The following is a 13,895-nucleotide window of genomic DNA, read 5'->3' as shown; positions in this document are numbered from 1 at the left end:
CGCTTCCGACTTACTTAGATCTTTTCCGCTCGATCCTACACATATATACAGGGTGTCCCAAAATTCCCGCATTTGGAGTACACTACGTGATTCTTTATGTTAAAAAAAAAACAACTTTTTCCTTTAGCAAAATTGCATTTGACGAGTAATTTTTACAGTGGCTCAGATTAGTCAGACAGTGTGACGAATGAGCGCACGTATGTACGTAGCAGTCAGGGCCAGCGGAACGTTCTTCAGGCCGGTACCTAATCTTTGACGACTTCACGTACTATATTGTTTAAAATATGATAAAAGTTAACAAAATAAATATTGTTTTCGTCCTTTACGTAACGAATAAAAAAATTGTCTGATTTTGTAGCATTATCTGGAAATAAAAATAAATATAAATAATATGGTGTATGAACTGAGCGTTCTATTATTTTGATTACTGCGCAAAAAATCATGTAGTACTCCAAATGCGAGAATTTTGGGACACTCTATGTGTGTATATGATCTAACTCAAATGGTACTAGTTTTAATTAAAAAACAAAAAAATTTGTTTCCATATTGCCAACTCAATTCAAATAATATCATTAGTATAAAAGATTTGATATCAATGGCGCCAAGTTATAATCCAATTTTCCTATTCTCACTCAAATGATACTAGCCTTAATTCTTCAAAAAAGAAAATTTCGTTTCCACATTGTCAACTCAAATGATTGTGTAAAATTTGTATAAAAGATATCAATAATTGGCCAAATTATCTACCAATAGCCAATAGTCCTACACATGGAGTTACAAGTCCATTTTAGTCAAATTATATATTTCAATCGTACAAAAGATTTGATAAATCACTGTTTTAAAAAAATAAAACTCAAGTAGTAGTATCTTTAATTTAAAAATAATAAAAACCAAATTATATGTATATCTTTCTATCCATTTAAGACTTCTTTTTCTAACTCAAGTGGTAGTAATTATTTAGCTTTAAAATATTATTATATCACAAAATTGCTTTACTCAACCTACGTTTTTATCACAAAGAATTAAAAAGTAACAGTATAAAATAAATGATAACATTTTATTTAAATAAAAAAAATTTTTATGTAAAAACACAAAAATAATATGAAGAATAATTATTCTTGACATATCCCTTTTTATAAAATTTTACAATTATGATCGCTAACAATTATAATTCTTCACTATGTGACGGATCTGAACGCGCGAATAATAGACAGCTTGATTGGACATTTTTAAACATTTCCTATTTGAAAATTATTGTATGCTTAACATTTTAGTATTAGAATTTTCGTCTCTAAATGAAACTTCAGGAATCTGTCATTAGCAGGTGGTGCGTTAGGTCTGGGACATCCTGTATATATACATATATATATATATATATATATATATATATATAATTATTTATATATATATAAAATATTTATATATATATATATATATATATATATATATATATAAAAGAAATCTCTAATGATATACGATCTTCCTTGAAATATGATTTCTTTTTGCTTAACATTCAATTTTAGAATAAAATGATGAATCTAGATGGCTTCCATCGGCAGATTGGATCTTTGTATCGAATAATTTTTATCGAATCTGGATCGCTCGCTTAACGCGCGAGTGTCTTATCCATTCAACCACTGAGGCATGTGGTAATATTTATCGTAATAACCGGATAAATAATTTTGAAAAAACGCTAAATACTGCGTGAAGAATAACAATAATGATAAGTATAGTCGATATATGTTTCAAACAAATAGACAATAGATAACTTCCATCGGCAGACTGGGTCTTCGTGTCGAATAAGTTTTATTTTTCTGAATTAGGTAAGAATAATTATCATTATTGTTATTCTTCACGCGGTAATTAGCGTTGTTTCAAAATTATTTATCCGGTTATTATGATAAATATTACTACATGCCTCAATGATCGAATGGATAAAACACTCGCACGTTAAGCGAGCGATTCAGGTTCGATTCCTGGCTGGGGTATATTTTTCGTAATAAAATAATTTTCAATAGTCGGGAATTAATCAATTTCAAATTTGATTATCGATTTAATAAGGAAGGGGTGAATTTAGATTTAGCTTTGAATAGGCTATGTTGCAAGATCGTTGAATTAATGACATTAGTAGTAGTTCGCGGTAAGCATTGTCTTACAATTCAGAAAACTAAAAATTATTCGACATGAAGACCCAATCTGCCGATGGAAGCCATCTATTGTCTTTGTTTGAAACATATATTGACTGTAATTATCATTATTGTTAAAATGATATCTATTTGTCATGTCTTTAAGATACTTAGAAAAAAAACGTTCGCTAGATGTCTAAAAAGAGATGTCTATAAAACTTGACTAAAAGATGTCTTTATGACGTCTTTTAAACAAGTCTTAAAAACGTTTCTTTTAAGACATCCAACAAATGTCTTTCAGATTTACGTATTCTCTAGAGTTCTCTTCCAATTCTTTTCTTAACTTCTTATGAAAAAATTTAGAAAAAGTATTTAAATACATAATACACAATTATAAAACCATGTTATTTAAAAATTTATTTATTTATGCATGATAAGTCCACTTCAAAATAATTTATTGTCGAGTTTTGTATTTTAAACTGCTTGGAAATTGAAGCATTTTATAAAAGTATCACGACTTTGTAATTCGCGCAAATTTGAAAATGACATATTTTAAAAAGCATTATAGCATTATTCGCGAGTGATTAGTTCCATTATATGAAGGAGCCGTGTACCAAGGCAGAAAGGTCGGGTATCGAACAATTCCGTTGTATTTGCAAAAATATGGTTTATTCACTACGCACACAATTAAAAGTCGAGGAGAGCGGTATGGCTTTTCGGTAGTTTCAGCTGTCGAAATACAGGGCGGTGACATAGCGGAAACCTTTTCGCGTTAATCAACGGAGATTTTCAAAAACACGGCAAATCGAAAATCGAAAATCTTCTCACGGCAAATGTGGCAACGATCACTAATTTCGTTCGGAATACGAGACGACAGTAAAGGCGATGCCAATCGCCGGAATGGAAAACGCTATCGAACTATCTAGCGATCTATGTCAATCGGGAGCAAAAAGCGAACGCGAGTCGTGCGCGACGAACAATGTTCTCTCGTCCTAATTTCGAGGATCGTAGAGGTGAGCTACATCGCGAATTCCGCGGAGCATGTGTTTACTCCATGCCAGGTACGCGTGATGTACACTTAGCTCGAACTGTAACAGGCGATCTGCGAGACAAATAAAGAATCTACGAATTTCAATTATCTTATTTTTAAATAAGCATTGAAATGTGATATGTATGTCTTAATATTACATGTAAGAATTAAAAAAGTCAAAAAGAATAAAAAAAAATGTATTTATGTGCTATCCGATTTGATATGAAATTACTTATATAAGAAATAAATAAATTAACAATGTTAGGTAAGTTATAATTGTGTGACCTTGTTTATTTATTTAGCAACAATTCTTGTTTTCTGTTTTACTTGCTAATATATTTTTGTATAATTAATTTTTATTCTGCCACGAATCTAAGATTCATTTAATAATCTCAAACAAAATGTTCACAAGACATTTCAAAGTTATCGAATCATAAGATATCTTTAATAGGCTTTCTACAATAAGCTCTTAGTAATATGGTAGATCATAAGTCAGAAAATAAGAATTTACCAATCACAGATTGAATATAATAAGAATACTCGACTATGATTGATCAATTCTTATTTTCTGACTTATAATCTATTGCTTATGGTTTATTGTAGAATGACATTAAGACGTCAGACAATGATTTTCTGGCAGTTTTATTGGATATTTTATAAAAGTATGAAACATATTTTAAATATCCTCAAGCCACATCACAGTGCTGTTTGGAAATATTTTTTCTCTTTATATATTTTATATATTTTATATATTTCAATACATTTTATCTATAAACTATACCTTTTCTGGGCAGTGTGCTCCAGGTCCTGGGATTTGCAAACGATCATCAGGCAGCGAAAAACGTGCGCTTATACTGTATGCCGGACTCTTCGATCTGACAGCATCTGGTTTAACAATCTCATATGAACCTGGTCCGGGTACGAGAATCCGATCATCCATAAAAACTTTTTGCCGACCTGATATCGAATAGGCGGGTGCTGCTTTCTTGTTACCGTCTTTAGTTCCACCGAGGGCGGAAGGAATGTTATAGATGTTGGGTGCTAAAATTTGATTAATCTATTTTCTCAGAATTTATTATGCATTCTTTTATTTTTTATTTTTTTTTATATGAATTATAAACAATTTTATTCACCATTTACGTCGTATTTTTTCCTTTTTGCATAATTTGTAATAGTTTGTAAAATATCTTCAAATTGCCTCTCTGATAAAAATTTGCCTTATTAAATAATTTTATAAGATGCAAATATGCTAATAAATTTTTAAAGAGAGACAATGAAAAAAATAATTATATTGGAGCCAATTAAATGTAATTATTGCAATTTTGTAGCATTTCATGCATATCAATGCATAAAATAATAGTACAACGTATACTTTTTAACATGCAATATTATATAAATTATATCTCTAAAATTAATAGATTGAATTATTATTTACCAGGAATGTCATTTGGTCTAGTCACGGGTAGTTTAAGACCGAAAGTAAATTGTAATGTTTTCTCTAATAAAAGCATTGCTTTTTCTGGATTATATTCGCTAGGACCTAAAATATTATTAATTAAAAAATAAATTATAATTTCAATAATTAACGAAAGTATATAGAATGAATTTAATAAAAACTTATCATATTTTTAGAAATGTTTAGAAATAAAGGAAAACATATCAGAAAGTTATAGAATTTCAAGGAGGTTATATGATTGTGACTAATTTATTTGCAGATGATATCACTATCGAAATTCTTTACAATCGTCATTTTTTAAAATAGAATTATACATTTTTTGTTACATAATTATATAATTCATATAATTATATATATATATATATATATATATATATATATATATATATAATATATAATATAATTCCTCTAATTATTCTGGATAAAAGAATATTAAGATACAAAAAAGTCAATAGTTTATAGTTAGAAATATTTTATATATTATTTTGGGCTATTATAACAATATATAAAATATTAGTAGAAAAAAGATACTCGATATAATAGAAATAAACTAATATGGCTAATGAGAATCAGCGCTTTAAACAGTGCGTAATTATATGTTTAATCTTAACTACGTTTATTAATAAAAAAAATCAAACGTTTCGACTCGAATTTGAGTCATCTTCAGTAGTACAAAAATGTAGTAAGGATACACTTTTGATAATAAAATTTATAAACAAACGTTACACTATATGACAACAAACATTAAACAATATTTAGAACATCCATGGGTTCTCTCCATTATCACCGATTATAGTTGATTTAGTATTAAGAGATTTGAAAGAAAAGGCTCTTGAGAGTTTACCTTTATCATTTATTCATAGATATGTCTACGACATTGCAATAGCTATTTCTTCTAATATGACTGATAGAGATTCTCTATCAGTCATATTAGAAGATTTAAATCTTACCGCCCTAGACTACAATTTATAATTGAGATTTGGAGGAGTAAGTTTTTTTGAATTTTTTTGATTAACCATGAGAATTGTTAATAATAGATAATAATAGTAGAATTTGGTTTCATAAACTTACATTCTCGGGAAGGTATTTTAACGTTTACTCTCAACACTCTCTCGTCCAAAAAAGCGATACTATTGCTGGACTCATTGATAGAGCGTTCTTATTATCATCCAAAATACCATGAGAAAAACTTAAATTTATAATGATTACCTTATTAATGAATGATTATCCTTTCAACTTTATTCATTCATTAAAATTTCTTTTTAAACATATCAAGAGAAGACATATCAATAATTTTAAGTATTCTCGTGAAAAACAAAATGGTTTACGTTAATATATACTTTATTTCGAAAATTTTTATCAAAAAAATTATTAGTGATTTTGACGCTAAACTTGCGTTTTTTAGTATGAATAAATTGAAAGGTTGGATCAGAGTTCATAAGAACGCTCACCTAGCATATTTTAAAAGAAATGTCGTATACAAGATCTGCTATAGCGATTGTGATGCATACTATGTGGGACAGACTATGAGATAATTAAAAAACGAGACTAAATGAACATCAGAATCACATTCGTAGAAATACTAAAACACATTTGGTAATTACTGAATTACAGGATAAATTGCGATCATGAATTTGTTTGAGATAACGTTAAAATTTTGGATAGTAAACGTAATCTATAATAGCTAGTGATTTCCGAAATGCTTTTCATTAAAAGACAGACTAATAACTTAAATTGACAATCTGATATCGAATATTTACTCGATTGAGTTTCTCGAATAAGTTGTAAACTTATTTTGGTTGAGATCTTGTCAATTGCAAAAATCATTATTGTTCTCAGTTACTACCTCGAAGTTTATGCTTGCGATATGCTGTAACGAGATTTATACTGTTCTCTTGAGTGTTTTTATCCATTTGATGAGTGACAATCATTTTATAACTATCCTTTCCTTTTTATTTCATATGAACAATTTGAATACTATTTCACATTAAAATTTAATAATTTCATTTGGTTAACTGACGTAAGTGACATGTTATCATTTTTTATATGATTGGGTTCATTAATTGGACTCAAATATATATCCTTACTACATTTTTGTATTACTGAACATCCAAATTTGAATCGAAATGTTTAACACTTTTTATTAATAAACAAAGTTAAGATTAAATATACAATTTACGCATTGTTTGCAGCGCTGATTTTCATTAACCAAAGTGTAAAATATTTCATAAAGTATTTATTTTTTGATAAATATCTTGATACTTCTATGCAAAATAATGAAATAATGAAAATACAGAAAACATATAGTTGATTTTTTAAAAAAATACATACTTGCATGTTGCTAATTGCGTGATTCTTTTTAAATTATGTACTTTTTTCAGTTAATTTGTCTCATTACTGGATAAGAATATTAAAATATGATTATAAAAAATGAATAATTTACGAGATATTTTATCAATCACTATTAACAGAATATTGACAGACTGGTAACAGATTTGAACAGAAAATGTTAGCAGACTGACAACATATGAAGTCGCATTCTGCTTACATTCTGTTGACATTAGATGGCAATGGATTGGTGGAAATCGAGCACGCTCTGCGTATACATGTATTCGTTTGAATTGCATCCATCGAAAGTAAGGCCACCATCACTCTGAAGTATCGATCGTAAGGATTCGAGAATATATACATATATGTATATTGTAACATATGTGCATATATGATATTATATTGTTTAACGTGTTGTTGTAAACAACACATTATTGCAATAAATATCATCACATGCCTCAATAGTTGGAAGGATAAGATACTTGTACAGAGAATCTAGATTCGATTTTTGGTTGAGGTGATATTTTTCGCAAAAATCATAATTATGAATTTTCATGACTGGTTCGTGATTGGGCTCTCGGTTTGTAGGTTGCTAGCTCTTGTGATATACGAGCGTCGTCTAAAAATTTTGCCATAAAAACAAGTATTTTTTCGATCAAATTCAATTTTATTTTTCAACATAATCTCCTTTTAAATCTAAACATTTTTCCCAGTAATGTTCCCATCTCTTTAACCTATTCAAATAATAGTTGGCGTCTTGCTCTGCAAAATAGGATGCGATGACTTCATTCGACGAAAATTTCTGTCCCCCGAGTCAAACTTTGAGCCTAGAAAACAGGAAAAAGTCGCTAAGAGATCTAATGAATACGGTGGATGATCAACCAGTTCGAACCGCAAATCGTGAATTTTTGCCATGGCGACCACCGAAGTGTCGATGGGTTATCTTGATGGAACAGCACTTTTTCCTTCTTCAAATGTGGCCGTTTTTTCGCAATTTCTGCTTTCAGCTTGCTTTCAATTAATGATGCGTAGTACACTCTTCCATTAGCACCTTTCTTTTGTCTTTGAAATATCTTGTAACAATCAAAGGGAGGGTCCCGTTTGTTTACACTCCTGATTGTCTTCGTTTGCACACAGCACATTGCACACAGGATCATATTGTACATAGCGCATTGCACACACGACCGTATTGCGCACAACGCATTGCATACACGATAATATCGCATAGTGATAATTAAATATCATTGTGTATCATATCATTATTGTAATATTTAACTATCATTGTAATACGGGTTGGGTTAGATTAGATCTTTCGATAGTGGAGTCTCCCCCTTCCCCCCGTATGGGAGGCGGAACATACTGTCTTCACGCATACACTTTCCAACGCGAAGCAAGGTTCCAGATTTACAATTTTTGACAATAATATTTAACTATCACTGTGATATGGGTTAGGTTAGGTTAGATTCTTTCGGTAGTATGGATTTATAATTTTTTTATATATATATTAGCAAATTATGCCTTTAGCACTCATATAAGTTATTATATTTTTAATACTTTTTTTATTAATAACTTTTCAATAACGAGCGAGCAACAGCTCAAAACATTTGATATGCTGTTAGAGTAATAATAATATATATTAAAGTCAAAACTTGATAACATATATTAAGGTCAAAGTCATCGGGGCAGACTCCCCTCGGTATATTTATTAAAATTAGTGTTATTTATTATTTTTCTTATTATTTTATATTACCGCTAATATACTCCTTCCAATGTACGCGAGTTCATCATTATTGATTCTATGGATAAATCAGACTGATAAGTTAGGGCTATTGCAAGACATTTCAATGTGTACAATATGATCCTGTGTACAATACGGTCATGTATGTAATATTGTCGTGTATGCAATGCGTTGTGCGCAATATGATCATTTGCAATGTGCTGTATGCAAACGAAGCTGTCAATCGAGAATATAGGCAAATAAAGTCCTTCTCAATTAGAAACCGAATTAAGTACAACAAGAGTTATGTTATTAAGATTTATATTATTAAGAAAATAAAAGCATTATTCTGCAGAAAAATGTGTTCATTGGGCTTAAATAAGAAGCGGAATTCATGATGCATGTTTCTCCCGAGCCCATGTAAGTGTGCGGCAAAGTTCTGTTAAAGTTTTTGGATCTTCGAGCCGGAGCTGCGCCATTTTGGATCCGTTATTAGTCCAAGCATACGATTTTTTAAAAATATAACGACATTGCAGTGAGACACGTACGTTCGTTTCGGTCCCATATCCGAATGTTTTAAGCAAAATCCGTACACCTTGGATAAACTAAATTAAACGCACATCACGCGCGAAAGCAATGTATATACTTGACATCGATCTATTATATATACATAAATAAGAGGACTCATTTTAATTTTTTAGAGATCTCACACAAAGCATTATTATCGTCAACGTCACGAGTACAAAATATTCATCAATTTTCCTTGCTTCCTATCAAGATTAAGAAATCAACAAGAACAAGGAAGACTCGGTAACTTTCAGCGGCTGGTATTCAAATTACGACAATATTGTACTATTAGCGATTGATATAAGCGTATGTATAAAATATATTTTTTATAAAAAAAATTAAAAAATTGCCAAGTGTACGTGTAGTGTACAAAAATTTTTTAAAATTTTGTTATCAATTATTGGCGTCAATTATATGTTCCTAAAAAATAAAAATAAAACTCAAAATACATATCTTTGCATCCAAAAATTGTTCTCTTTCAATTGAAGTATTATATTATAAAATTACGTAATCTTGTGTCTAAATATGTATTCAAATAATATATAATACTCAACTTTAATAATATGTACCATTTGTATAAAAAATTTGATATTAAAAAAATGGCGCCAAATTAAGGTTACATTATCTCGAAAATTCATTATATAACTGCTTTTTTTAAAAAATAAAACCCAAATGATAAGTATAAAAACATTTTCTTTCAACCCAAGTGATAACAGTTATTTAATTTTTTTTTTTAATTTTATTATCAATTACTGGCGTCAATTATATCTTCTTAAAAAGATAAAAATAAAACTCAAATACATATCACCTAAGAGTTTTTTTATTTCAATCTAGATATTACATTACAAAATTACGTAATCTACTGATGTTCAAGTAATATATAATATTCATCTCTAATAATATATATCATTTGTATGAAAGATTTGATATCAAAAACGTGGCATCAAGTTACATTATTTACAATATTTCGAAAGTTCAATATACAACTGCTTTTAAAAAATAAAATCCATGTGTTCCAACGTATCTTTATATTGTATTAAAGTCTTCTTATTCTAAAACTGAAATGACAGTAGCACTAATTTTTTTTAAAAAATGATGATATGAAATGGCATTACCTGACTCAATTTAAATAATATGTATCCAAGTGATATATTACTTAATACCATTAATACCATGTATACAATTTGTATAAAATAATTGATATCAATAATTGGCGCCAAGTTATGTAAATTAATTACAACTATTCTTAAAAGATAAAACCCAAATGATAGAACTTCAAAGTTTAAAAGAATAAAATTTAATAATTATATATTAAAGGATTTGATACTTCATATTAATAATAACGTTTCATTAAACATATATTTTACTAACTAATAACTACTAAAATACCAAAATAGTTTTAATATTGCACGATATATATAATTGTACTATTCTGCCATGCTGTATATTTTAAATGGAGAGATATACAAGATGTCCCAAAATTCTCGCATTTGGAGTACACTACGTGATTCTTTATGCTAAAAGATATAACTTTTTCTTTTAGCAAAAATGTGTTTGACGAGTAGTTTTTACAATGGATCCGATTAAAGGTGACGAATGAGCGCACGTATGTACACGCACTGGCAGGAATGGTCCTACGCTCGGCACGCGGCCGCTACACATACTATACACACGAAGCGCGTACGTCCGTGCTTCGCGAAGGAGATCACGGAGCGGGGAAAAAAAATAGTGAGGACAATTCGATGTTCCATCCTTAACGCGATCGAGAGAGAAAGCATAATCGGACGTGATGCCGAATTTCGGTTGTTCCTTCACTGTCATTTCACACACTCGACACTAGTGCGAGTGAGAGACCGCGGTGTCTCTATACATCGCGTTTTTCTTTCTTCCATCTTGTTCTGATTAATTATTGATTATTTAATGATTATTTATTTATTTAATTGATTGTTTTAATATGATTATTAATTGTTTAATTATCGCGTAATAATTCTTTTATTATGTATTTTAAAAAAAGTTATGTGTGAAATTATAACTATCATTGCGAGTTTGGACATTGAATATCTTACATCTATGTCTTAATCAAACGTCGCTTCCACACGTCACTTTTTTCTTTGTTTATTGCTAGGAGATCACAATTGTTTTTCAACTATTTTTCTTAACTTCTCAACTATTTTTATTGAATATAATCTTCCTTATTTTTTAATACAATTTCGCGAATTCATTATTTTTTTAAATAACTTTTAATATTGACTGCTTGAAATAACTGTAAGACATTCAATATCCAAACTCGCAATGATAGTTATAATTTTATACATAACTTTTTTAAAAATATATAATAAAAGAATTATTACGCGATAATTAAACAATTAATAATTATATTAAAACAATCAATTAAATAAATAAATAATCATTAAATAATCAATAATTAATCAGAACGAGATGGAAGAAAGAAAAACGCGACGTATAGAGACACCGCGGTCTCTCACTCGCACTAGCGTCGAGTGTGTGAGATATCGAAGAGATACCGAAATCGGTATCACGTTCGATTATGCTTTCTCTCTCGATCGTGTATCTTGCATTAAGAATGCAACATCGAATTGACCCCACTATTTTTTTCTTTTTATATATTACATTATATATATTACATATTATATATATATATATTACATATTATATTATATATATATTAATATATATATATATATATATATATATATATATATATATATATACTGGAAGATATGTAATGTTATCGCAAAATCTACTAAAATTATATATATGTTTGTACTAGATATCATAGATAACTATTCAATAGCAGTAGTACAAATAGTTCCATGTCTTTCTATAAAAATAGCAAAAAGTTGCTTCACTACGTATGTGCAATATATACCCAGTCAGCAAAATGTTAGTAGAATGTCGACAAACTGGCAATAGATTTAATCAGAAAATATTAACAGACTGACTTCATCTGAGATTTCATTCTGCTTACATTCTGTTGACAGAACTTGTTGACATTCTGTTTCAGCAGACTGGCAGCAGAAATGGAGCAAATCCTGCCATCAAATTGTGTCGCGCAGATCCTGCTCGCTTTCTGCCGCCAATCTGACAGTAGCCTGCAGCAGAATCTGCTCGATTTCTGTTGCCAATCTACTAGCACAGAATGTCAACAGATTCTGTCAGGTTTCTGGCAGCAATTTGCTAACATTGTCAGATATTACAGAATCTGTTAACAATCTGTTGCCTTTCTAGCATCAGAAATTTATAACAGACTTTGCGCTAATCTGTCTTTTCAGGTTTGGCTATCGGTGTACATGTTCTCTTTGAGAAAAATACATGTAGTGTTTTTCTTGATCTATAAGTTATCTTGATCTATAAAGATATTAGGCATAGAGAACGTAGTGAAGAATGACTACTGCATTGACAATGCATACATGTATACAATATATACATGTGTTTATATTTATTTCGTAAAATGATAGTGTAAAAATTTATGTAACATAAACGGAATTAGTCATGTCAATAATACAGACTTTTTAAATTGTCGATAATATCGACTTCTTAATTTGTGGTTACCGAATTTCTTTAATTCCATTTAGATGACATTAGCGGAATTCATCATCGGAGTTCGTCCTTCGCTTTAGGATCCCCTTAAACTTTATTGTTTATATTATGTTAATGCTAATCTACATCGAATGTTAAGCGTAACTCATTCACTGTATGTTTAGTTTAATTTTATTCTTTGTATGCGTTAAATATTCTATTAAAACCTAAAGGCTTTAAGAGGGGCAGTGTAAAACGTTATAATAGTCGACTGCTATATACTGGGTCCTTTCAAAAGTATGGAAAAAAGTATGGAAAACAGTCAAATAACTTGTCAGAGATGCATTTTAGAAAAAAGATGTTACAAGGGAAGTTGTAGGATTCCAAAATGTCTATTTGAAAAAGTGTCTGTTCTTCAAAAAGGATACGTAGTTATATATTGAAAATTTTCATTTTTTTAAAACAGCAACTATGTATTTTTTTACACCAATTGAATAATTTCATTATTCTAGGCATAAAAATATTAAGATATAATTGCCAAAAAAGGAATAATTTACAAGATACTTTATATTTGACTTCTATATGACCTTAGCAACGTCACTCAAAGTCAAACAGATAAAATCGGTAAGCAGACCTTTTGAAACCCTACAACTTCCCTTTTAATAATATTTTCTTTTTAAATGAGTCCTTGACGAGTTATTTGACCGTTTCCACGTTTTTAAAAAGGTCTGTGTGTGTATATTTTTTTGTTTGCTTCAATTTTATATGTTTGAATTGTCGCTTTGTAGGTCATTAGCTCCTATAAGATTATAGTTTTCGCGCGTCTTCGTACACGCTCGTGATCGTTCGGCGCATTCGTACTTCTTCGTGAGAGCTTTTCCATTCCTCTTTTTTTGTCTTCGAAAAAATCTTATATCAATGAAAGATCTGATTAAGTAATGTATAACAAAGATTTGTATTAATAAGAAAATAAAGGCATTATTCTCCGGAAAGATGTGCTCATTAGTAGCGGAAATTCATGATGCTTTTCCCGAGGCCATATAAATGTACGACAGTTCTAACATTTCTGATAGTTTGTCGACATCATCAGATATTACAGATTTTGTTTGAAATTTGCTGCCTTTTGCCGTC

At 29.6% G+C, this 13,895-nt stretch overlaps 2 protein-coding genes across 15 annotated transcripts in view; one reads left to right on the top strand and one right to left on the bottom strand.

Annotated features, from left to right (window-relative positions):
* LOC105429948 (uncharacterized) overlaps positions 1 to 13,895 on the bottom strand; it is a 191,295-nt gene that overhangs the window by 99,246 nt on the left and 78,154 nt on the right. For 6 of the 12 annotated variants that reach the window (XM_089073466.1, XM_089073471.1, XM_089073467.1 and 3 more), the window contains 2 exons: positions 4,592 to 4,696; positions 3,938 to 4,197 (listed from right to left, as the gene is read on the bottom strand). The exons of 3 other annotated variants lie outside the window; for them this stretch is intronic. In XM_089073466.1, coding sequence (XP_088929592.1) covers positions 3,938 to 4,197; positions 4,592 to 4,696 — 365 coding nt within the window. Of the gene's footprint in view, positions 1 to 1,913; positions 3,229 to 3,422; positions 3,861 to 3,937; positions 4,198 to 4,591; positions 4,697 to 13,895 lie in introns of those variants that run through there. 3 more of the 12 variants (XM_089073469.1, XM_089073470.1, XR_016138500.1) reach the window with 3 other exon arrangements.
* LOC148937254 (uncharacterized) overlaps positions 1 to 13,895 on the top strand; it is a 204,789-nt gene that overhangs the window by 119,666 nt on the left and 71,228 nt on the right. The window lies entirely within an intron of this gene.

Source organism: Pogonomyrmex barbatus, unplaced genomic scaffold, assembly GCF_055798465.1.
Source record: "Pogonomyrmex barbatus isolate J1 unplaced genomic scaffold, ASM5579846v1 scaffold15, whole genome shotgun sequence".
Classification (NCBI taxonomy): domain Eukaryota; kingdom Metazoa; phylum Arthropoda; class Insecta; order Hymenoptera; family Formicidae; genus Pogonomyrmex; species Pogonomyrmex barbatus.
This window is presented reverse-complemented; position numbering and strand designations above follow the sequence as displayed.